The sequence below is a fragment of the Hyla sarda genome, chromosome 4, assembly GCF_029499605.1.
Source record: "Hyla sarda isolate aHylSar1 chromosome 4, aHylSar1.hap1, whole genome shotgun sequence".
NCBI lineage: Eukaryota > Metazoa > Chordata > Amphibia > Anura > Hylidae > Hyla > Hyla sarda.
In genome coordinates this window covers 132,786,745-132,813,247 of record NC_079192.1, presented here as the reverse complement: position 1 = coordinate 132,813,247, position 26,503 = coordinate 132,786,745, and the positions used below count along the sequence as shown (strand labels likewise).

At 44.3% G+C, this 26,503-nt stretch overlaps 1 protein-coding gene across 4 annotated transcripts in view; it reads right to left on the bottom strand.

Annotated features, from left to right (window-relative positions):
* Positions 1–26,503, bottom strand: part of HOMER2 (homer scaffold protein 2) — a 163,251-nt gene that overhangs the window by 19,895 nt on the left and 116,853 nt on the right. For all 4 annotated transcript variants that reach the window (XM_056572166.1, XM_056572168.1, XM_056572165.1 and 1 more), the window contains 3 exons: positions 19,211–19,303; positions 9,811–9,950; positions 1,424–1,580 (listed from right to left, as the gene is read on the bottom strand). In XM_056572166.1, the coding sequence (XP_056428141.1) occupies positions 1,424–1,580; positions 9,811–9,950; positions 19,211–19,303 (390 nt within the window). The remainder of the gene's footprint in view (positions 1–1,423; positions 1,581–9,810; positions 9,951–19,210; positions 19,304–26,503) is intronic.

Below are 26,503 nucleotides of genomic sequence, written 5' to 3'. Positions count from 1 at the left end.
AAAATCACTTTCCATTTATTTAATAGGCTGACGGAAATGTTTCAGAAAATAGGAGCAAGCAGGAGGGAAGTTTGGGAAACATACTGGCTATTAATAAAATCTAAGATGTAAGGACCCACAAGGTACACTTTAGGACATCATAAACTTTTCATAAAGACACTTGGCAAGCTAAGGAAAAAACATATGAAAAAAATATATAAATGGAAAAAAAAACACCGTGATTGTGATAAAATGGTAACCGTAATAAAAAGAAGAAACAAAGAATAATTTAAAAATAAAATCTCTGGTGATTTTTGTTCAGTATATTATACTCCATTCCTTCTCAATGTATCTGGAAAATGTACCCTTATTTAAATTATATTTATGCATTTATTTTTAAAGAAGAAGAACTTGTGACAAGTAGGAGATATTGTCCAGTAACAGCCCATGTGACAGCTAGGTGACCACCATCACTGGGTTTTAGTTTCAAGGAAATGTGGCGGCCACTTTCCTAAAGGGGTACTCCGGGCAAAAACATCTTATCCCCTATCGAACGGATAGGGGATAAGTTGTCTGATTGCGGGGGGCCCGCCGCTGGGACCCCCCACGATCTCCCTGCAGCAGCCCGCATTCTATGCGTCTGCAGTTTTGGAAACCGCTGGGCTTCCAAGACGGGTGACGTGACGTCACGCCACGCCCACTCTATTCATGTCTATGGGAGGGGGCGTTGCGGCCGTTACGCTCCCTCCCATAGAAATGAATGGAGGGGGCGTGGCATCACGTCCCCGTCTCGGAAGCCCGGCAGTTTCCAAACCTGCAGACGCAGCTACACATAGAATGCGGGCTGCTGTGATCAGACATCTTATCCCCTATCCTTTCAATAGGGGATGAGATGTTTTTGCACGGAATACCCCTTTAAGGTGCTCAAATACTTTATACTAAAGTCAGGCAAATCTACTGTCGCCAGTGGGTTTGGAGGCCTCCAAATTCTCCGACGACAGAAAATGTTAATGGAAAGAAGGGTCAGGTGTGCTGGACTTTTCTTTTGCCACCTGACCAGTTTGTTCTGGGAGGGATGAGCTGGCATGTGTCTGGCCGTGGCTTACCCCTCACTTTCCCATAGACATCACATGAACGTTCGGCCGTTCGGTTTTTGGTAAACAGAGTCTGCAATCTCTTGTTTACTGACATTTGTCCAGAAAATGTTAACCTACTTGTAAATGTGTGTATGTGATTTCCAGTAAAACATTATTAAAGAAGCCAATCTATAGATGGTACCCGACATAACCTAAAATGGTAGTCTTCTTAAAAGACATATTTTTCCAACACAACAAGAATTTCTACATTTATAAAAAGTCATCCTCAAAATTGTGAAGACAATCATAATAGCACATCCTTCAGACTATCTCCATTACACACATTGTCAGATATCTGAGCACTTTACCTTGTTCCCGAGTTGGTCATTCTCATCTTTACATTCTAGAAACTGTTTTTTCCAATGTTCTACACTTGCAATGGACTCTTGTAGGGCCAACGATAGCCGTGCATTACTCTCTCTCAATGTTTCTAATTCTGTCTCCCATTTCTTCACACTGGAGGTGCTGAGAAAAACAGAAAGAAATGACTAGATAAAATGTACCAAAAATTAGCATAATGAATAATATTTGTTTTACATGACATAAGTACTTGAAAGGTATCTACAGCATCACCTATATAATCCTGTACACCGCTTTATTAGAGGTTAGGGAAAGGGGCTTGCCCTTCTGCAGCAGAGGCAGAAAAACCGGAGAACTGGAAACTGGGAGACTTGTGGCAGGTCTGTTTTACACAGTACAAGGGGGTTGCGTGTGCATTGAAAATCCAGTCTCTAACGGAGCAGCAACTCTGTCAATGAGCACCTGTCATCATGGAGCAGATCGTAAATGACCGCTACTTCTGTCCTAGGGCTAAGAAGGGAGTGGCAATGGAAGAGAATCTTTGAAGCAGTGTAAGTTGAGACTAATGCCAGTCTGAGTTCTTAGCTTTAACTATGGGGTAACCTGTACATGGAAAGTGGTGCTCTGTTCACAACCAGGGAAAGCTGTAAGTGGGTTCTCTTCTGAGGCTGAAGGAGCAACTTCGTTCTCTGGGAGTGACAGATCAATAGAATGGGGTTTGGTTGCCCTGCAGGCCTCTAGAATGGAGTAGTTGGTTAGGCCTGCATTGTAGCCTAGGTTGTAAGCCTAATTGGGAAAGTCACTTAAAGGGGTACTCTGGTGCTCCAGCATTCTGAAAATTTTGTTCACAACGCTCGGAGATGGAGGCCGTGATCGTGACGTCGCGGCCACGCTCCTTGTGCCGTAACACCAAGCCCCCTTCATTCATGTCTATGGGAGGGGACGTGACATGAATGGAGGGGGTGTGGTGTGGTGTCACGAGAGAGCGTGGCCGTAACGTCACAACCACTGCTGCAGCAACCCGGTGTTTATTTGGAATGCCGGGTTCTGTGGGAGATGCCAGCAGCGGGACTCCCACGATCAGACATCTTATGATAAGATGTCTAGCAGCAGAGTACCCCTTTAAGCAGCGTGTTGGGCCTGAAAGACCGTGTCTGCTGTATTTCCTGAATCATTCAACCCATAGTGCCAACTAGTGCCAATGTAACTACCAAGCTTTTGTGTCCCAACTGATAATGGTAAGCCCGTAATCATAAACATCACTGGGTCGCCAATAGTTCTTTTAATGTAGGAACTATACAAGAGCTGAAGAAACCCCTCCCCCACAAGTATGTCATTTATAGTCAGCCGCTCTGTAAGCAAAGTCTACAGTATTGAACAGACTTCTAATGAAACTACTTTCTGGCATCTGTAAGATCACAGTTACAACTTTAACAAGTGTCACTATTGATCCGCACTGCAGTAATTCTAGTCTTCTATTCACAGTGTCAAATAATTGTACAATTTACAGTGCGATAAACTCCCCTGCTGCACGGTAAGTATATCAGAATATATACTTACTGTTCTTGCCTTTCTTTTTCTTTTAAAAAGGTTACTGACTTAGAAATCAAATATTGAATTCTGTAATTTGTAGGCATTAAACATCAATCCAAAGTAAATAATCTTATATAATTCACAGGAAGGGAACAGGTTATATGTCGTATTAGACAATTTAGTGCCAAAGATAATTAGTGTTAATCGACCCATACACATTAGGGTAGGAATTTCATACACTGTTCCAACCATATCCTCGGAACATATAGACATACATAGAAAACAAATTCATTGTTGAGTACCTGACCAGATAAGTTGGCATGTAAAGCCACTTTAAGGGTAGGGTCACACGTAGCGTATTTTGCTGCGTATTCACTGCTGCATATTTCTCTACCCAGTAAGTGGGTAGAAAAATACACATCTTATTTTGCTACCCTTTGACTTCAATGGGTAGTAAAATATGCAGCAGCAAATATGCAACAAAATACGCTACGTGTGACCCTACCCTTAAAAGGGGTACTCTGGTAAAAAAAACTTATTTTTTAAATTTAAATCAACTGGTGCCAGAAAGTTAAACATATTTGTAAATTACTTCTATTTAATCCTTCCAGTACTTTTCAGCTGCTGTATGCTTCACAGGAAGTTCACAGGAAGTGCTCTCTGTTGACACCTCTGTCCATGTTAGGAACTGTCCAGAGCAGTAAAGGTTGGCTATGGGGATTTGCTCCTGTTCTGGACAGTTCCTGACATGGACAGAGGTGTCAGCAGAGAGCACTGTGGTCAGACAGAAAGGAAATTCAAAAAGAAAAGAACTTCAGCAGCTAATAAGTACTGGAAAGATTAAGATTTTTAATAGAAGTAATTTAACTTTCTGGAATCGGAAAACAATTTTTTTAAATTCATCTACCAGAGTACCCCTTTAATGGAGATTTTATAAATTGACATAAATAGCAAATCCCTAATATTATTTTATTATTACTAAAACTCGCTTTCTTAATCTGAATGTTCTGCCCTGTAGATACAGGCAGAAATGGCAGAAGCAAAACTACCACGTTGTGGGTTACTAAGAGTGTTTATTTTTTTTTTAACCCATACATCCCTGTATGTTTTAATCTAGATATGAAATAAAGGTTGAATATTTTATTTCTGAAAGCTGGGAATTAATCTTTTGTCTACGTAAATGGCAGACTTAAGTTTACCAGTAGGGGTTACAGGTCATTAACAAAACAAGCAACATCCAATTGCCATAGATTTATATTTTTACACTCCAATAGCAGTTAATAATAAAGATGCTATGAATCATCATAGGCAATCACCACTGCTGTAATTAGAATCGAAGCCTCAAGTGTTTAGTAAAACTAGAGGTGTTTTTCCCAAATACATAGGAGGATTTGCTTATTTGATTAGAAATGCTCAGTGAATGCAAATGAGCAGCGATTCGTAGCAACCAACCAAATCTGGATTGCTATGGAGATCAGTTCATGTATGCGTAGGGCACCAATTTTTCAGAATGGTGCTTTTTGTTAAATGTCTCCCTCTTCACTAGTTTCCAGATGAAGCCTAGGCTAGCCATGACAACTGAGCACTCTCTTAAGTGCCACTCTAGTGTCGCGATGGAAGTACTCTAACTACCAACTGCAGCGATTAGAAGATGGAGTCATTCTAATACAAAACCCCACCTGGCACCTGGCAGCACCGCTCTGCCATCATGGCTAGCACAGACTTTAGCTTCAGCTATTAGCGGAAAGCAGGAGATATTTAGAATGGCTTTAATGAGGTAAGTGAAATTTTGGGGACATCTAGAAAGCCATAACAATGTTTTGCCCAAAATGATGCCGTTAGTGAAGAATTATAGTTAAAACATTTTTCGGGCGTAAGACCAATGATTAAAATTCAGCTTGACCAATCGCCATTTTGTAGGCATCTGTCAGTCATTCACCACCATAAATAGTTTACATAAATTGTAAAAGAATGATTATCTATAGTATAATCAGCCTGCATATTCTAAAGAGATTCCTGTTGAAGTTTAAATATTCAGATTGTGTCTGAATGTGTAATTGTTGGCTACGTGGTAAAGGGGTACTCCGGTGGAAACCTTTTTTTTTTTTTTTTTTTTTTTTTTTTTTTTTTTTTTTAAATCAACTGGTGCCAGAAAGTTAAACAGATTTGTAAATTTCCTTTATTAAAAAAATCTTAATCCTTCCAGTACTTATTAGCTGCTGAACTACAGAGGAAATGGTTTTCTTTTTGGAACACAGAGCTCTCTGAAGACATCATGACCACAGAGCTCTCTGCTGACATCTCTGTCCATTTTAGGAACTGTCCAGAGCAGCATATGTTTGCTATGGGGATTTTCTCCTACTCTGGACAGTTCTTAAAATGGACAGAGGTGTCAGCAGAGAGCACTGTGGTCATGATGTCAGCAGAGAGCACTGTGTTCCAAAAAGAAAAGATTTTTCTCCGTAGTATTCAGCAGCTAATAAGAACTGGAAGGATTAAGATTTTTTAATAGAAGTAATTTACAAATCTGTTCAACTCTCTGGCAACAGTTGATTAACCCCTTAAGGACCGTTTTTTTTTTCCGTTTTTGCATTTTCATTTTTTGCTCCTTGCCTTTAAAAAATCATAACTCTTTCAATTTTGCACCTAAAAATCCATATGATGGCTTATTTTTTGCGCCACCAATTCTACTTTGTAATGGCGTCAGTCATTTTGCCCAAAAATCTACGGTGAAACAGGAAAAAAAAATCATTGTGCGACAAAATTGAAAAAAAAAACGCTGTTTTTGTAATTTTTGGGGGCTTTCGTTTCTACGTAGTACATTTTTCGGTAAAAATGACACCTGATATATATTCTGTAGGTCCATACGATTAAAATGATACCCTACTTACATAGGTTTGATTTTGTCGGACTTCTGGAAAAAATCATAACTACATGCAGGAAAATTAATACGTTTAAAATTGTCATCTTCTGACCCCCTATAACTTTTATTTTTCCGTGTATGGGGCGGTATGAGGGCTAAATTTTTGCGCCGTGATCTGAAGTTTTTAACGGTACCATTGCATTGATAGGACTTATTGATTTTTAAATTATATAAAAAGTGACCAAAAATGCACTATTTTGGACTTTTGAATTTTTTTTGCTCGCACGCCATTGACCGAGCGGTTTAATTAATGATATATTTTTATAATTTGACATTTCCGCACGCGGTGATACCATATATGTTTATTTTTATTTTTATTTACACTGTTTTTTTTTTATTGGAAAAGGGGGGTGATTCAAACTTTTAATTCACTTTTTTTTTCCACTTTTTTTTTTGCAGTGTTATAGGTCCCATAGGGACCTATAACACTGCACACACTGATCTTCTATGTTGATCACAGAAACCAGTGATAAACGATTCTGCCGCATGACTGCTCATGCCTGGATCTCAGGCACTGAGCAGTCATTCGGCGATCGGACAGCAAGGAGGCAGGTAGGGGCCCTCCCGCTGTCCTGTCAGCTGTTCGGGATGCCGCGAATAGCCGCGGCTATCCCGAGCAGCCCGACTGAGCTAGCCGGGAACTTTCACTTTCACTTTTAGCCGCGCGGCTCAGCTCTGAGCGCGTGGCTAAAGGGTTAATAGCGCGCGGCGCCGCCATCGGTGCTGCACCCTATTAGAGGCGGGTCCCGGCTTCACTATGACGCCGGGCCCGCCGTGATATGACGCGGGGTTACTGTGTAACCCCGCGTTATATCAGAAGAGCAGGACCAAGGACGTACCGGTACGTCCTTGGTCCTTAAGGGGTTAAAAAACAAAAAAAAAGGTTTCCACCAGAGTATCCCTTTAAGCTTGCCAGATGTAACTTTTTTACCTGTATTATTTTATTACTCAATATTTGACAAAGACATGGACACAATTAATACTGTTTAGTAGACCACTGGATAAAGATGCCTGTAATTAAAGGGGTACTTCAGTTTTTTTTTTGTTTTTTTTACTGTTACAGGGCTGTAAAGTTAGTGTAGTTCATAATATAGAGTCGGTACTCGTGTTTGATGGCTGGTTTCACACATCTTATGTGATCTTTGCCTTAGATATTCATTTTAGCAGCTTACAAAATAAGTGTCTCAGGCCTTTCCCATGTTACAGTGAAGCCTGAGACAATGCATCACTAGTCAGGTGTTGAAAGGGAATGTGTCTGTGCTTCAATGGGTGGAGCGACCGCTGGGTGGGAGGGAAATTATTCTCCACAGGGCTGCAGGGTATTGTATTTTCAAGCACAGCACACATGGAAGGGAGCCTAGATGTGCTGCAATGGGTGAAATGGCTGATGTGTGGGAGGAGATGTCACCTCCCACCTAGAAACAAGGGATCCTGGGGATTGTAAGGCACAGAAATAGTAAATAGCCAGTTCACACAAACAAGCCAGCAGCATGATGGGGAGACATAAGACACAACCATTTACCAGCAACACTAACATGGATCCAGCCAACGGCTGTTCGGGCATGCTGGGAGTTGTAGTTTTGCAACATCTGGAGGTCCGCAGATTGAAGACCACTGCATAGGAGGTAAAACTCACGTGTCCCCGCCACTCTGGACCCGTCACCGCTGCCCTGGATGTCGCTCCATCGCTGTCGCCGTGTCCCCGTCGCTCTGCTGCCGGCCTCCTGCTGAACGTCTCTGCTGCCGGCCGGGTATCCTCGCTCTCCGTCGCCGTCATCACGTCGTTACGCACGCCGACGCAACGACGTGATGACGAGGAAGGAGAGTGCCGGCCGTACAGGGGATCCCTGAACGGAGAAGACACCGAGGAGGCAGGTAAGGTCCCTCCCAGTGTCCTGTAAGCACTAACCCGGCTATTCAGTCGGGCTGTTCGGGACCGCCGCAGTGAAATCTTTCCCTTCAGACGTGGCGGTCAGCTTTGATCGCCGCGTCTGAAGGGTTAATACAGGGCATCACCGCGATCGGTGATGTCCTGTATTAGCCGCGGGTCCCGGCCGTTGATGGCCGCAGGGATCGCTGCGATAGGGGTGTATTCGCCGTATAAGACGCACTGACTTTTCCCCCCCAGTTTTGGGGAAGAAAAAGTGCGTCTTATACGGCGAAAAATACGGTAAATAAGATCATGCAGGTCATCTTTTTATGTGATTATCCAATTTAAAAAAAATCAAGGTGCAAGAAAGGTTTACAGGCTCCATATGCAGAAAAGCATATGAAGCATTAGAATAAAGATGGAAACACATTGGAGTCTTTAGATTTTCAGTGAATATAAAACAAGGAAGTTCTCTGCAGTTTTTCCTGAAATTGAAGCTCATGGTATCAAATATTCACAACACAGTATGAATAAAGTACAGCAAAATAATAAGGCAATTCAAATACATTCTCTGGCTTTTTCCATCTGGACCTCCAAGCAGGATATTTTAGTAGCTGTGAGGCGATAATGTTTTTTGTTACAAATGTCAACAATTTAATAAAGATTTCTTTAGTAGAAGGATGTCAGGTTCCTCAAGCAAATTTTATACAGAGATTTGAAAGAAAAAGACAATGGTTGGTTCAGTGCTATGAATAAATGATTCCTTATGGCTATGCAGCTATGTCCCATATGTGAGCAATGAGCAATGTCACCTTAATTTACTGCGACTTTCCAGGGAAATGTTACTCAAGCTCCAGCTCGTGGGATAAACCGTAAAGCATTTGGCCTTCTGGATAAATGGTGACCATGCCCCTTCAAGAGTTAAAGTAGCTCAAGGCTCAAAATAATGCAATGCCATTCTATTCTTAACCAAAGTCAGATGAAAAGCAAGAGATGCAGTAGATTTTGACTGCTGGGAACAAAACTAACTTTAATGGGTAGTAACACACTAAAAAAAGGACCATCTTATAGCTAAACAGAAGTGGCTTATAAGACCTACTCAGGTACAGTATATACTCGAGTATAAGCAGAGTTTTTCAGCACAATTTTTTGTGCTGAAAACACCCCCCCTCGGCTTATACTCGAGTGAACTCTCCGCCTGTCAATCCCTTCTCAGTGGTCTGGAGGTCCGCAGGTTGGAGACCACTGATAAAGGGATTGACAGGCGGTGATGATGAAGGAGGGGGGATGATGACGGGGTCTGGATGATGGCGGGGGTCTGGATGATGGCGGGGGTCTGGATGATGACATGGGAGGGGGATGATGTATTTCCCATGCTAGGCTTATAGTCGAGTCAATAACTTTTCCTGGGTTTTTGGGGTAAAATTAGGGGCCTCGGCTTATATTCGGGTCGGCTTATACTCGAGTATATACGGTAGTAGATCCTCATAGAAGAGTGGCATGTCTTAGGTGCAAGGGAGTAGTAGTAAGGTGCACCACTGCCACCTGCATTAATAATAAAAGGCTTGATCCAATTAAGACCTCCATCAGTCAAGCAGGAGCAGTGAATTGCAGGAATAAACATGTAGAATTCTTTTTGCTGTAGATGTAATGTCCAGTGCTGGAAAGGGCACAATAGGCACTACAACTAAAAAAAAATACATGCACTGTAGCGCTGATACTGGCTGGAACTATTGTATGGACACTGGAATGTTTTTGACTCAATTGCACACCATGCAATTCTCTTGCTCGAGACCCATCAGAACTTTTGAAAAGTTTCTGTGAAATGTCAAAAGTTTTTTATTTTTCTTAAATGAGAGGGACATTTCAAGGTTTTTATACACTTGGTCATTACAGCAATCCCTGAATGCCTCCTAAATGCAACCAAACCATGGAACATAGCCATAAAACATTTATTTTATGGAGGACTTGGGAACATACATAAGATTTGGATTATTATGCATCATCAACAAAATGGACTGTATAAGTAAAGACAAAAAAAAATAAAAAATCATTGGATGGATTTTTACCTTTGGGCTAGGGCAGTTTTTAGTTTATCATTTTCTGTCTTCAGCTCGGAGTCAGAAGGGGCACCATGGCAAGCCTTTTCATCATCAGTCCCATTCACACTGGATGCTCGAGTAGATGATGGAGTTTCCCGGCCAGATTCCTGAAAGTATATGAATGCTTACTATGAAAAATCCCCCACATAGCACAGTACAAATATCTACAATAAATACACAGGGAATTGTATATTAAGTGAACAGATAATAGACCCTCTTTGGCTGGTCATTACCCGCTGGCATCAATCTGGTGGCTAGAATCTGTCCAAATGTTTTATTTTTTTATTTTGACTTCTTATATGCCAGGGTGCAGCAAATTAAGTACCTCATTCATTTTCAATAAAAATGCGCTGCTATTATGCCATTGTATTTAAATGATTATACTATTATATGTATTCATTTTTTTGTAATTAAATTGTTTCTTGAAGAAAATCTGTTCTTCTATTTGGAGGTAACGATACTGATACATTAGGAAAGTGTAATATCATATACTCTAAACTGCCATAATGTTACAACTAGGGATCGACCGATATCGATTTTTTAGGGCCGATACCGATAATCTGTGGATAACTTATCCCGACATTCAGGTATAAATTATCGGCTATTTCAGCACAGGAGCCATAAGTAGCGTGGACCCCGGGAACAGGAAATTTTTAATCCGGGGATGGGGGAGGCAATGGGGCAGTGGCGGCGGCGGTCTCTGGCCGGGGCGGTTCGGGGCATTATCAGATTATCGGCAAGGTAATTGCCGATACCGATAACGTCCAAAATCGTGAATATCGGCCGATAATATTGGCCAAACCGATAATCGGGTGATCCCTAGTTACAACCACCACCCTACTATCATGTAAGCCCCCTCATTTCACTAAAACAGCTCTGACCCACCAAAGCATCCATTGGTATCTGGCATCAAGACATTGGCAGCAAATCTACTAAGTCCTGGTTATTGGGAGTTGGGTGCTTCAGGGATTGGGCTTGTGTTTTTTGGGGCAACACCTTGAACTCTTCGTCATGTTCCTCAAACCATTCCTGAACAAGTATTGCAGTACACTGCTGAAAGAGGTCACTGCCATTTACTGTCATAGGGTTTACTTGGGCTATTACAATGTTTAGGTGGGCAGTACGTGTCTGTATGTGGTAGTAACAGCCACGTAAATGCAAGGACCAGAGGTTTTCCAGAAAAACATTTCTTAAAGCATCCCATTTCCTCGGCCGTCTTGCCTTCTTCACATAGTGCTTTGAGACACCATCTCTTCCCCATATAAACCAGACTAAATGGGTTAACTTTCGCTATAACTGTATTGCTGGTTCGTCAGTTGTCCTTGGTCCACTTTTGGTAGGTACAAGCCACTGCATAACAGAAACACCCGCACAAGACCTATTGCTTTGGAGATGCTTTGACTATGTATGAGTTTCTGTTTAACACATTGGCCCTTATTTACTAAGAGTGGAGTGTAGGTTTCTTTGTGGGTTTTAATTCCCTACAACTTATTTTCCACGGTATTTACTAAGGCTTCCCTACATTTTTCTTTTTTTTTTCTTTTACACATTCTCTGATCTGTCTGGTTTTCCTCAGCTCAAATCCACCACATTTTATGTGGAAACCTTAGTAAATATGTTGTTTTTTTGTGAAAACGTCAAGAACACGCCCCTTTTCGGAGACCACACCCCATTTCCCCGGTGATCACGCCCCTTTTTCGGGTTCTCTTAGCAAAATGGAGAGTTAGTCGGGGTTTTTTTTTTTTCAATTCTGGCGCAAAATCTGGCGCAATGCGACAGAATCTGGCGCACAACCCGATAAAACATGTCGGGTTTGCAATAGTAAATGAGGGCCATTATCTATCAATCTCTCAATCTCTCAAGCCTTTATCTTGATATCCTGTAAGCCAGCGGTCTTCAAACTGTGACCCTCCAGCTGTTGAAAAACTACAACTCCCAGCATGCCCGGACAGCCAACGGCTGTCCGGGCATGCTGGGAATTGTAGTTTTGCAACATCTGGAGGGCCACAGTTTGAAGACCACTGCCGTAGGCAATAGTGGGTCACACACTGCAACAGCTACCAAGTTTTACATTTTTCCTTGCAATAACAATGTGATTTCATAGATTTCAGAGGCAGGCATCTTCCAAAAGAGAAATCCTTTTAGTATGTAAGCTCTAAAAATGATGGGAATTACCGAAGGATGTACTGGCTTTCATGTTTTTTTACGAAGCAATGTTAATAAGGATGGAACAAGAGTATGACTTCCGACTTGACAGATTCAGGAGAATCTGGAGACCGAGCTGTTAAATAATCTGTGAAAATGAGAGGGGCCTGGTCTATTAAACAGTATGATATGGGAAATCCCAGAAAAGTTATTGGTTTTTGCAAAGCCCACCACAGAACAGTGATCAGCAATGGTCTTTACAGTGTGGTGTCCCGGTACTGTACACGTACTGTACCTTGTGTTATAAGTCCCCAAAGTCAGAGTTCCTCCGTATGGATAGGATGCTCTTAGTGGGATAACCCCTAATCACCTCTTCCTTCTTTAATTTTATGTGTTTGTAATATATAGAATGTACAGTGTTAATATTGCTTCCAGGACCTTAGGTCACGTGATTGATAATGATATTGTTCTGCTAAGGTTAAGGACCTTTCAGGTCAGGTGCTCATGTCACGTGTTGTACCACAATGCTTTTTGTATTAGGACTGACAAGTCTGGGGGACCAATAAGCTTGAAGCCCGCCCCTTTAGATATAAGGGCGCTGTTATCCAATCCTCGCTCTCTTGGGTTCCGGACTAGCAGAGAGAGAGGAGTTCCGTGTATACCTCCAAGACAAATCTAGGCCTGAAGCCTGCTAACTTCAGCCGAATACAAAACCGTTAGTTCAATCTAACTCAATCCTACGTGACTGCTGGACCTAAACAATTTCCCTAAATCCAGTGGAACAGTGTAAAGCAATTACTTCAAGCTTATTTCCTACAAGGTCCCAACCAAACCTGTGAGGAACCTAAAGTCCGGTCCTCTGTAAAGACTGTTACTACGTTAAACCTGCATAAAATCTGCAGTAAAGTTATCTTCAGTTTACTAAGATTCCGGTTGTGGACAATCCTTTATTCCTCCCTATCGTTCCTGGGACGGGTGGCTGTAGGACATATATACAGAGAGGAACCCGCACCCTGGCGTCACGACAGTTAAGGGTTAATCCAACACCCTTTCATCACTGCACAGCTACACACTACCTACCCTACACCCCCAAGCTACAATAACAGCATATATAATGAACGGGACTGGATGGAAACGTGTTCAGGAAAAAGCCTTTAAAGGAATCTGTCAGTTCTGTTTGCTAAGAGCTGCAGACACTGCTGGATAGCCGTTCGGGTATGAAGCTGTAACTTCCCTGGATCTGATAGAACCCGCCAAACTTATAAAACTGCCTTTTTATTTCTCAGCTAAGTGTCAAAGAGGCAGGGCCCAGCTAATGCCTCCTAGCTAGCCCTCACCTTCCAGTCCTTTCTAATGTTCACAGCCTTGCACATCAGTCAAGAAGGGGTTGGGAGGTGACCGTGAGCAAGGTGGTGTGCCCGGATGTGACACTTCAGTAGTTTCATCCCACCTCCTTGACACTAGGCTGAGGAATAAAAAGGTGATTTTATAAGTTTGGCAGCCACCAAGCCACAATTAGACATGGTACTGAAATCCATGGAAAGCACAGTCCTGAGCATTTACCAAACCCCCACTACAAACTGGTATCTGTTCCTGTTAACCAGCAGACTCCATGCCTTTACTTCTCAATATATGGTATACATATACACAGCAAGCAATGTGCACTCATTCTTTATTGCACATATCAGGCCTGCATAGATATTTATGTACAAATATTAGACATCACATTCAAATGTTCTGGAGAATCAGCCTTAAAGGGGTACTCCGGGGAACTAAACTGATCCCTTATCTACAGGATAGAACATAAGAGTCTGATCGCAGACCACTGGGATCCTCCATGACCTTTTGTACAGGGCCCAGCTACTTATCTCATCTGAGTGCTCCCTGACACCCCTTCCCCCTCGCCAAACACCCTTTGAGACAAGCGCAAGTGACGGGCCACTCAGGCAATCACCAGCTGAGGCAGGACATTGCTGCTACCAGTGATTGGCTAAGCGGGCTGTCATTTGCGCTTGTTTTAGAAGGTGGGGGCCAGAGCACGCTGACGACTTAGTAGATGGGCCCTCTACAGAAGATCGGGGAGTTGGGGCAACCAATGGGAATCCTATGGATAGGGGATAGGTTCAGTTCTCTAGAGTACCCCTTTAAAGTGAAAAAGATTTGTTTCAGGTCATACTAGAAAGTAGAGATGAAATTGTGAATATGTTAGACTGAAAAAGTATTCTTTTCTGTTGGGAAGAGTCTCGGTAAAAGCCGTGCATCACTTTCATGCTGCCTGAACCATGAGGCAGAAGTGTACCTCTAGGACAGCATGGTCTGCTGCTATCAAATGTACTCTTCTGGTCGGAAGCACATTACTGACATTCAGTATAACCATATAAATAGCTCTTGATAGATGTTTATCTAGTTTGAAGCTTTTTGCATATTCTCTCAGGAGGATTGACTGATCTCTTCCCATCTTCCTGCTGTTTCCTGAGATTCAGTCAATATTCCAGCGAGGATGCTTTCACATTTTATATAGAGCAGTGTTTCCCAACCAGGGTGCCTCCAGCTGCTGCAAAACTACAACTCCCAGTATGCCTGGACAGCCAAAAGCTGTCTGGACATGCTGGGAGTTGTAGGTTTGCAACAGCTGGAGGCACCCTGGTTGGGAGACACAGATATAGAGGCACATGCATGTAGGCTTGCTACAGTAAAATTAGTTTATTGGAACCCTCTTGGGCAGGATATGATTAAAATGTATATGATTATATAAATTCTGTCACTACGCTTAGGGTGTTCAGGTTTTTGAATTATTGAATGAAAAAAACAGGAATGTATTTGAAAGGAGTAGTTTTAGTATTTCCTTTATAAGTGTCCTCCACTTATGATCTGTTCTTGGTTTTGTATTGAACAGTTTCAATTAAAAACCTGAACATGTGAACACACCCCGACACAGAGGAGAACATACAATCACTAGTCATCTTGGGTACAAAAGGACAGTATCACCTTAGAATGCCTCGTCAAATTCACAATACAATAAGGTTTTGATGATTTTAGTTTTAATTGTGCACCTGACAATACACCGATTTTACTGGGTGTGTCTTTTCTGTATAAGGGTACGTTCACATAGGTGGATTTGCGGGTTTCCCGCTGCATATTTGAAAGGGGGCGGGCTCGTCTCGGCTGTCCGCAGCAGATTTTCCGCTGCAGAAAATCCGCCTCAGACCCTACTGACTTCAATGGAGCTTGCGGCGGATTATCCACAGCGGAAAATCTGCTGCGGACAACCGCAAAGAGCCCGCCCCCTTTCAAATACACAGTGGGAAACCCGCAAATAAATCCACCCCTTGTGAAAGTACCCTAAGAATGCAGACAGCTTCGGCGCGTGTTCCCACATTCTCTGAGAAATACAGATGCTCCTCTGTATTATAACATGGCATGACCAACATAAAAAAAAATATTATACATATACATTATATATATATATATATGTACAAGGCTATAACTATTTTAAGCAGCAGGCCAGGATGTTATTTACAGACAAGAGTATATGATTTTCCCCATATATGGTCCTTTATTCGCAATGAATAGGTGGGCGTCCCGCAGTTGCTATAGTAACATTTTAAAACAAGGCTCAAAATAAATGGCATGCCAACATGGTTTGCTTAGGTCCTCATTTTCAATGTACTTTACATTTTTCCACACTTTTGAATGGATTATAAGTGTTTTGTACAGGTAATGCTTACTTAGTCTGTATAATTTTCAATGGAAAGGTCATATACTAGCTAAGCCATATGTACTGCTACATCAAATATACGCAAAATTTTCTGCCTTGGGGAGATAACAAAATAACAGCACAGTCATATTGTTGTAAATCTATGAAAATACCTTCGTTCCCTTCAACAGTTTGTGACTGACACAATAAGACTTTGGCTATTTAAATATCACTCTCATAGATAAAGAGGTAGCCCAATTGGTAGGTACATGAAGAAGGATTCACTCCACGCAGCCTGCAGAGGGCTGTGCTGTCCCCTTAAGGACAATGGGGGAGATTTATCAAAACCTGTCCAGAGGAAATTGCTGAGTTGCCCATAGCAACCAATCAGATCCCTTCTTTAAATTTTGAAAAGGCCTCTGAAAAATGAAAGCAGCGATCTGATTGGTTGCTATGGGCAACTCAACTTTACCTCTGGACAGGTTTTGATAAATCTCCCCCAATGGACGTATATTTACATCCATTGCCCCCTCCTGTTATATGAAGCTACCAGCAACCAGGACCCGCGGCTAATGCCAGACATTGTCGATCAGGCTGATGTCCGGTATTAACCCTTTAGATGCCACAATCAAAGTTGGCGGTGGCATCTAAGATGGGGGGAAAAGTTATCCCAGCTACCTCAGCGGGACTGCTGCAGTGAAATCGCAGCATCCTGAACAGCCCTTATCTGTCTCCTCGCTGTCCGATCAGTTCTCCAATGCTCCAGTCAGTCATGGCATGCCAGAGCAGTCGAGCACCGATAACACTGATCAATGCTATGCTAGGGCTACATACCACCAGGACTTTTTCCAGCAAAATCTTCTCTTTGTAGAACTTGATGCCCAGATGCTATTGGCTCCTCACTATGTCAGCACACACTAACCCACACTGTACCCTATGAATATAATACTGCCACACACTGTACCCTCTGAATATACTACCACAAACTGTACCCTATGAATATAATACTACCACACAATGTACCCTATGAATATAATACAACCCCATACTGTAGCCCATAAAAACCGTGATGATGCAGACATGAGGAAGGAACCGTAATGGGATGGTTGGGGGAGGGGGGGGCGGTGTTGATGCAGACACGAGGCACAGTAAAGGGGGGGGGGGTGATTCATATCAGCCTCATCACCCCCCAACTCCCACAATACTGTGCCACATGTCTGCCTCATCAACAAGCCCCCTCCCCCTCCATTACTGTGCCCCATGTCAGCCTCATGTAATCATGTCAGTCTCTCAAACAACAATGTTAACACCCCCCCCCCCCCTCCCATAGCTCTCCAAGCAGGGAGCACCACTCACCGCTGCTGTTCCTGAGCATTCTGTTTGTTCCTCACGCATGCTTCACTGTACTGGTATGCCTGGGACCAGTCCTGACAGCTGATGTATTAGACGTCAGCGCAGCTCAGCCGTCTGACACATTACATCCACGCCCACCTCGGCATCATGTCACATATCAGTGACAGTGACAGATGGACTCCAGGTGCAAGTTAACTCCTTTGAAGTCCAGCTGGGTAGTGGGGGCACAATTGGGTGGGTATAATAGTATTATCTCACATTGTTTCTGTTAACTCCATCTCCAATGCAGAACAAGCTCACAGAAACCGCGCGTGACACCAATGGTTGGACGCACGGCAGGGTGTCACCCCACCAGAGGGTGTCACTGTGCGGTCCGCCCCACCGCACCCAGACAACGACACTGACGTTGGGTGGGCGATGTGTTTCTAGGTTTTAACATTCACCCCATGGTAGCTGTTGACTGCAGCCACAGCACCTTATATGTGCACTTCACTATAACATGCGGCAGCATGTTTGTTTCATAGATTGCTATCTGTGACACCGATGAGACCAGTGGGTTGAGGTTTTTAACAAATTTTTTTACTTCAATAAAGTTAAGTTTTATAATTAGATTAGTGGATGGGGAAATAGGGTTTTTGTGGTCGGTCACACGATCAATTGAGGGTGTACCGTTTTAAATAGGTAATCCACTGAAAAACATTTTTTTTTATATAAACTGGTGCCAGAAAGTCAAATAGATTTGTAAATAACTTCTATTAAAAAAATCTTAATCCTTCCAGTATTTATCAGCTGCTGTTATGATCCACAGGAAGTTCTTTTCTTTTTTAATTTCCTTTCTGCCTGACCACAGTGCTCTCTGCTGACACATCTGTCCATTTTAGGAACTGTCCAGAGCAGGATAGGTTTTCTATGGACAGTTTCTATTATGGAAAGAGGTGTCAGCAGAGAGCACTGTGGTCAGGCACAAAGGAAATTCTAAAAGAAAAGAACTTCCTGTGGATCATAACAGCAGCTGATAAATACTGGAAGGATTAAGATTTTATTAATAGAAGTAATTTACAAATCTGTTTGTCTTTCTGGCACCAGTTTATTTAAAACAAAAAGTTTTGCAGTGGAGTACCCCTTTAATAGTCTTAACCTACAGAATAGAGATACGGTGTCATTTTTACCCCAAAAGTGCACTACGTAGAATTGGAAGCCCCCAAAATTACAAAATGGCATTTTTTATATATTTTTATTTTATTTTGTCCCAAATATTTTCTTTTTTTGTTTCGCCGTAGATTTTGTGATGAAATCAATGATGCCATTACAAAGTACAATTGGTGGCGCAAAAAACAAGCACTCATATGGGTCTGTAGCATTAGAATTTTTAGAAGGTGAGGTGGTGGGGGGGGGGGGGGGGGGGGGAACTGTGATCCTTAAAGGCATGCTCCCCACCCGCAAGATATCTTTGGATAGGGGATAACATGTCTGATCGCGGGAGTCCCACCTCTGGGACCCCCACAATCTCTGCTGCGTGCCTGATAAACGAACGTTGGATGCGGCAGGGAGATCGGGAAGAGTTCCAGCAGCGGGACCCCCGTGATCAGACATCTTATTTCCTATACTTTGGATAGGGGATAAGATGTCTAGGGGTGGAGTACCCCTTTAAGGGGTAAAACAAGTGCTTGACCCACCTGTCCAAGGATTAGGGGGTATTATGGTGTAAACTATTCAGATTTTAAAATACATTTCCATACAGATTTTGCAGTGTTACTTCTGCTGGGAATCCACGACAGATGTCTGTGCAGACCTGAGGGCATACTGCTAAGATTAAAATCAGCATGACAACTTTTCTTGAAGTACATTCACACTATGGTGGAATTTGCATGAATTCTCTATAGACGAAAACGATTCATACTGCTGTTACTGCTGTCAAATATTTTCCCACTCTCCTTCATTAATATGATTTGGTCAAGTGGGCAAGAGGAAAGGGGATACCCTGCTGCCAAACACCTCTTTGCAGCGGTTTTATCTCCTGCGGGGACAATGCTGTATGACCAGATTCTTATGTAGCATCTAGTATGTTCTTATAATGCACAGGATAACTGCACTCTGTAAAAAAAACAACCTTTTGCACATAAATATAACTATTTAGGAAACCTAATAAAACCATATATAGCAGGGACCTACTTGGGAATGATTACTAGAAGTTTCCATCTTTTCTTGCGATCGGTCTCGGGCCAGTTTTGCGGCTTCTTTAACTTCCTGAAATTTGTCTGCAAACTGCAAAAAATAAATCAATGTATAAAATACACAGATAAAAAGCAAATCTGAACATTTTTACAAGGGGAGAGGTGTCTCAGGGAACCTAAAAAAATTCAACATGCATATGTCTTTTCCTGATTAAAAAAAACTAAAAAAAACTTTTTTGCTGCATATTATACCATTTCACAGTTATACGTTACTATTACTACACACCTCAGTAAAAGAAGGAGTCGCTTAAAGGTGCTGTGCCTTTGCAGCAGCTATCAAAATCCTTGTAAAATATTACCTGGGGATGGTTGAAAAGCTCCAGATATTTGGAAACAAAATTTATATAGTCTCTTCAACTAGCTTTGCTTGCTAATACATCTTTAAGGACATAGAGGCTAACATAATACTCTTCTTCTAAGACACAAACAATACTACTACATAAGCCTTAGGACTTCGATAAAAGCCATGTTTGCCAGAATCGGTCCTGAAGCCTGCACTTTTTATAGGTCATGTACTTGTCTACCTGTTGTAAGTGTAGAAGTTAACTGAATGTCACTGCGGTACCAATTGTATATATCCTCCAGGTGTTTTTTTTACCTGAATACAATAAAGATTTTTTTCAAAATGGTCTGAAGTTGCTTCATTAAAGGCACCCCACTTCCAAAACATCGGCCCTCATTTACTAAGCTCTTTCCCACAGGTTTTGTTTTGTATTTAGGCACAGGCTTTTGCAACATGCCTGTGCCAGGGTGCCCCATTGTGCACCAGCATGTGACATAATGAGCATGAAAAAAACCACAAAACCCAACAAAAGGGGGCATGGCAACACATTTGCATAAGGACCCTGGATATTTATAAAGGTTTACAACTTCACATTACCCTACAAAATCATATTACCCAATTCCTTTACTTGGGAAGGACCCTCGGGAATTTTGGTTGTTTTTATTCTAAGTGATTTTGCTTGCTACTAGATTCCCTAGGTAATATGTATATACAAATATTTATTTAAAAGGCAAATTAGAATAATTATTTTTCCAGCATGCGTCAAAAAGTTAAGTATGCACTAAAATTGTAATTAAAAAAACCCACACAAATGCAAAGAATAGTAAATAAATTAAGAAAATAAATATTTGGATTAGTAAACCTACAACAAATACAACCCTACACTCTTAGCAAATGAGGACCATTGGGCATAAAACAATTGCACAAGCAAATTTAAGAAATTATGTAATACAGCTTATTAAATAGGAGTGCAAGTGAAGTGAAGACCAGCTCACCCCGCCTCGGACAGCAGAGCACGGATCCAGGTGCTGGATTGCACCAGCCAATCAGAGGAACAAAGAGAGATGGATCCAGCTCGGTGCAGATAAAATGATTTTAATCCATAGGACAAGGAGGATACAAGTAACGTGTTTCAAGCGCTGTACGCGCTCTTAATCATACATGATTAAGAGGGCGTACAGCGCTTGAAACGCGTTACTTGTATCCTCCTTGTCCTATGGATTAAAATCATTTTATCTGCACCGAGCTGGATCCATCTCTCTTTGTTCCTCAGCTTATTAAATAGAGTTCCTCATATTAGGTTCTTTACCAACCACCTAACCTCCCACACCTAAACTCAGAATTCACTCTGAAAAACCTGCTTGAAAGTCAGTCAATATGGGTATATGCCCACTCCAGTGCTTGATTCACAGCATACATTGCTTAGTACTTCTCTATATTATCCTTCATGCTGCTACCTCTAAAAGTGTGCTAGAGGAGAGCAGAAACTCCTCTTATGTGTACAGCGTGTAGGAGACATCATAGCAGCTAGTCTCCACCCAATGACCAAGAGACAATTAGCAATGGAGTCTGAACAGGAGAGGATGATATAGTTTAAATAAATAATGTTGCTCCTCATGTACAGACGTGGCAGTTTATTTTGATAAAAAGTTACCCGATAGTGTAGGTACTCTTAAGTTCATTTAAATCTTCTATAAATGCTTTACTCTCTTTGGGCAATAATTCTCAAGAGCTGTTATTAATGTATGATAAATCACATACCGTATTTTTCGCCCTATAGGACGCACCGGCATATATGACGCACCCAATTTCAAAGGTGCAAAATTTTGAAAAAAAAGATTCTGCACCCAACAGTGATCTTCAACCTGCGGACCTCCAGATGTTGCAAAACTACAACTCCCAGCATGCCCGGACAGCCGTTGGCTGGGAGTTGTAGTTTTGCAACATCTGGAGGTCCGCAGGTTGAAGACCACTGTATAGGAGGTAATACTCACGTGTCCCCGCCGCTCCGGACCAGTCACTGCTGCCTTGGATGTCGCTCCATCGCTGTCGCCGCGTCCCCGTGGTGTCCCCGACGCTCCGGACTTCTTGCTCCCCGGGATCCGCGCTCTCCGTCGCCATCATCACGTCGCCATCATCACGTTGCTATGCACGCCGCTCCTATTGGATGACGGCGTGCGCGACGACGTGATGACGTCGCAGGAGAGCGCAGGGGATCCCGGCACGGAGAAGACACCGAGGAGGCAGGTAAGGTCCCTCCCAGTGTCCTGTAAGCTGTTCGGGACGCCGCGATTTCACCGCGGCAGTCCCGAACAGCCCGACTGAGCAGCCGGGTTAGTGTTATTTTCCCTTCAGACGCGGCGGTCACCTTTGATCGCCGCGTCTGAAGCGTTAATGCAGGGCATCACCGCGATCGGTGATGTCCTGTATTAGCGGCGGGTCCCGGCCATTGATGGCTGCAGGTATTCGCCTATAAGACGCACCAACTTTTCCTCCCCAGTTTTGGGGAAGAAAAAGTGCGTCTTATACGGCGAAAAATATGGTACATGACCTATATGTCAAATAGTAGAGCCAGGTTGTCACGATTCGGCTGGCTGGAGGTGGATCCTCTGTGCCAGAGAGGGATTGGCGTGGACCGTGTCGGTGGACCGGTTCTAAGTTGCTACTGGTATTCACCAGAGCCCGCCGCAAAGCGGGATGGTCTTGCAGCGGCGGTAGCAACCAGGTCGTATCCACCAGCAACGGCTCAACCTCTCTGACTGCTGAAGATAGGCGCGGTACAAGGGAGTAGACAAGAGCAAGGTCGGACGTAGCAGAAGGTCAGGGCAGGCAGCAAGGATCGTAGTCAGGGGCAACGGCAGGAGGTCTGGAACACAGGCTAGGAACACACAAGGAAACGCTTTCACTGGCACAATGGCAACAAGATCCGGCCAGGGAGTGCAGGGGAAGTGATGTGATATAGCCAGGGAGCAGGTGGAAGCCAATTAAGCTAATTGGGCCAGGCACCAATCATTGGTGCACTGGCCCTTTAAGTCTCAGAGAGCTGGTGCGCGCGCGCCCTAGAGAGCGGAGCCGCGCGCCAGCACATGACAGCAGGGGACCGGGACGGGTAAGTGACTTGGGATGCGATTCGCGAGCGGGCGCGTCCCGCTGTGCGAATCGCATCGCCGACGGGCATGTCAGTGCAGCGCTCCCGGTCAGCGGGACTGACCGGGGCGCTGCAGGGAGAGAGACGCCGTGAGCGCTCCGGGGAGGAGCGGGGACCCGGGGCGCTCGGCGTAACAGTACCCCCCCCTTAGGTCTCCCCCTTTCTTTGTCCGATAACTGCTTCCCATGGGATGAGGACACCGGGAGTGATTGAAGGGTTTCCTCAAAGGCAGGCCGTACAGCAGGAGTGGGAATGGGGAGGGAGGGCAGAGGGTGAAGCTTGGCACGGGGCAGGGTGACACCAGGACGGGGGCCATGAGGAGGCACTGAGGCTTGCCTGACGGGACTGGGAGGGGGGGAGAGGCATTTCTTGTGGCAAGCAGAGTCCCAGTTCTTGATCTCCCCGGTGGTCCAGTCAAGGGTGGGAGAATGAAGCTGGAGCCATGGCAGACCGAGGAGGACCTCAGAGGTGCAGTTGGGAAGGACGAAAAATTCAATCCTTTCGTGGTGGGGTCCAATGCACATTAAGAGGGATTTTGTGCGGTAACGCACGGTGCAATCCAATCTAACTCAGTTGACCGCGGAAATGTAGAGCGGCTTGACGAGACGGGTCACCGGGATGCAGAATTTTTTCACCAAAGAATCCAAAATGAAATTCCCAGAGGCACCAGAGTCCAAGCAGGCCACGGCTGAGAGGGAGGAGTTGGCTGAAGGAGAAATCCGCACGGGCACCGTGAGACGTGGAGAAGCAGACTTTGAACCAAGAGACGCCACACCCACGTGAGCTGGGTGCGTGCGTTTCCCAGACGTGGAGGACGAATAGGGCAATCCACCAAGAAATGCTCGGTACTGGCACAGTACAGACAAAGATTTTCTTCCCTACGGTGATTCCTTTCTTCCTGGGTCAGGCGAGACCGATCCACTTGCATGGCCTCCTCGGCGGGAGGCCCAGGCGTAGATTGCAAAGGATACTGTGGGAGAGGTGCCCAGAGATTTAAGTCTTTTTCCTGGCGGAGCTCCTGATGTCTCTCAGAAAAACGCATGTCAATGCGGGTGGCCAAATGGATAAGTTCTTGCAGGTTGGCAGGAATCTCTCGTGCGGCCAGCACATCCTTGATGCTACTGGATAGGCCTTTTTTAAAGGTCGCGCAGAGAGCCTCGTTATTCCATGATAATTCGGAAGCAAGAGTACGAAATTGGATGGCGTACTCGCCCACTGAAGAATTACCCTGGACCAGGTTCAGCAGGGCAGTCTCGGCAGAAGAAGCTCGGGCTGGTTCCTCGAAGACACTACGGACTTCAGCGAAGGAGGACTGGACTGTGGCAGGATCATTGCGGTCCCAGAGCGGTGTGGACCAAGACAAGGCCTTTCCTGAAAGAAGGCTCACTACGAACGCCACCTTAGACCGTTCTGTAGGAAACAAGTCCGACAACATCTCCATATGCAGGGAACATTGAGACAGAAATCCACGGCAGAGTCTAGAGTCCCCATCAAATTTGTCCGGCAGGGACAAGCGGAGGCTAGGAGCGGCCACTCGCTGCGGAGGAGGTGCAGGAGCTGGCGGAGGAGATGGTTGCTGCTGTAGCAGAGGCAGAAGTTGCTGTAACGTGGCGGTCAACTGCGACAGCTGCTGTCCTTGTTGGGCAATTTGCTGCGATTGCTGAGCGACCACCGTGGTAAGGTCAGCGAGACTTGGCAGCGGCACCTCAGCGGGATCCATGGCCGGATCTACTGTCACGATTCGGCTGGCTGGAGGTGGATCCTCTGTGCCAGAGAGGGATTGGCGTGGACCGTGCTGGTGGACCGGTTCTAAGTTGCTACTGGTATTCACCAGAGCCCGCCGCAAAGCGGGATGGTCTTGCAGCGGCGGTAGCAACCAGGTCGTATCCACCAGCAACGGCTCAACCTCTCTGACTGCTGAAGATAGGCGCGGTACAAGGGAGTAGACAAGAGCAAGGTCGGACGTAGCAGAAGGTCAGGGCAGGCAGCAAGGATCGTAGTTAGGGGCAACGGCAGGAGGTCTGGAACACAGGCTAGGAACACACAAGGAAACGCTTTCACTGGCACAATGGCAACAAGATCCGGCCAGGGAGTGCAGGGGAAGTGATGTGATATAGCCAGGGAGCAGGTGGAAGCCAATTAAGCTAATTGGGCCAGGCACCAATCATTGGTGCACTGGCCCTTTAAGTCTCAGAGAGCGGAGCCGCGTGCGCCAGCACATGACAGCAGGGGACCGGGACGGGTAAGTGACTTGGGATGCGATTCGCGAGCGGGCGCGTCCCGCTGTGCGAATCGCATCCCCGACGGCCATGTCAGTGCAGCGCTCCCGGTCAGCGGGACTGACCGGGGCGCTGCAGGGAGAGAGACGCTGTGAGCGCTCCGGGGAGGAGCGGGGACCCGGAGCGCTCGGCGTAACACAGGTCAGTGGCTCCATCATATGGCCATGACATATTTTAACATCTACTGTAGGAGATGAATAATGAAGGTTCTTATAAAATGACCGCAAGCAAAGAGCTCTAAAAATGTGAAGAACAGATACAGAAAATTGTTAAAGTTTTAATTATACCATGAACAACAGAATTTACTTGCGTTAAAAGGGAATGCCCATTTGAGCGACCTTTATAGGATTCTGGGATTTGCAGCCCACCCTTGATCAGTATACTAGCTAATTAAAATTGTTAATTAAATTAAAACTTCGCATATCCTGTAATTAGGTCTGTTTATTTCAGAGGAGAATCATTTCTTGGAGATCATTCAGGAAATTCATAGGGAAACAGCACAGGTGCTGCTGAGAATCAGACATGTTTTGTGGGTGGATTGGCTACTAGATGTTAAACAGAATCCGCCAAATCTGACACTTATTGATCGACTCCAATCAGTTCTGTACAAAAGGACGATCAACAGGAGGCAGGATACATTTAAATAAACCTGGCATTTCAATCACAGACAACTTAATGGCCTTTAAGGTTTCCTTGTTTTTAAATTAACCATTATATGTTTTCTCAAAGTTTTCATTTTAGAAGAGAGACTAATTTGCAGCACTTGTGGTCAGTTTTTACCAGATATAAAAGCCTGGCAAAGCATTCCATATGGTTATATGGTTAAGGCTAGGTTCACACTATGGAATTTCTGGGCAGAATTTCTGCCGGAGATCTAGCTGGCGGCACTAGGACCGTGTGGACTACATTGTCATTCCCATAGATGTCAATGCATTTCTGAGCAGATCTCCCAAAAGATCCACCCAGAAATGCATTGCAGTCTATGGGGGCAGCAATGCAGCCTGCTCGGTCCTAGCGCCACCAGCTCGATCACCGGCAGAAATTCTGCCCAGATATTCTGCAGTGTGAACCTAGCCTAAATCTTCTTCCTTACCATACCCAGGAGAAGTTCCTGCCAAGCGAGGGTAAAGATTGAGAGGTGTCCCCTGCTGGCCTGAAAGTGCTTCCCTGGGTAGGAGCCATCCTTGCCTAGTCCCACTGCTCCAGCTGTAATCACGTTCGTCCGCCCGTCCGTCCGTCCCCCCCCATTCCCCCCCGAGCATGATTGACCATCCATGTCACTGCTCTACTCCCAAAGCAGAACAATGACCCCGGTGGTGCCCGGGCTGTCGCTTACAATTAGGGGGTGTGATTACAGGGCAGCAAATGGGACTAGAGGATAGCTCCTGCACAAAGTACTCCTTTCAAATTTCCTAACTTCACCATCGCTTTGCCACGTGTTATAGATCGTAAAATCCGAAGACAGGTTCCCTATGCTTAAAGAGAATCTGTTGTGTTTGAACCATATTTTTACATAAAATT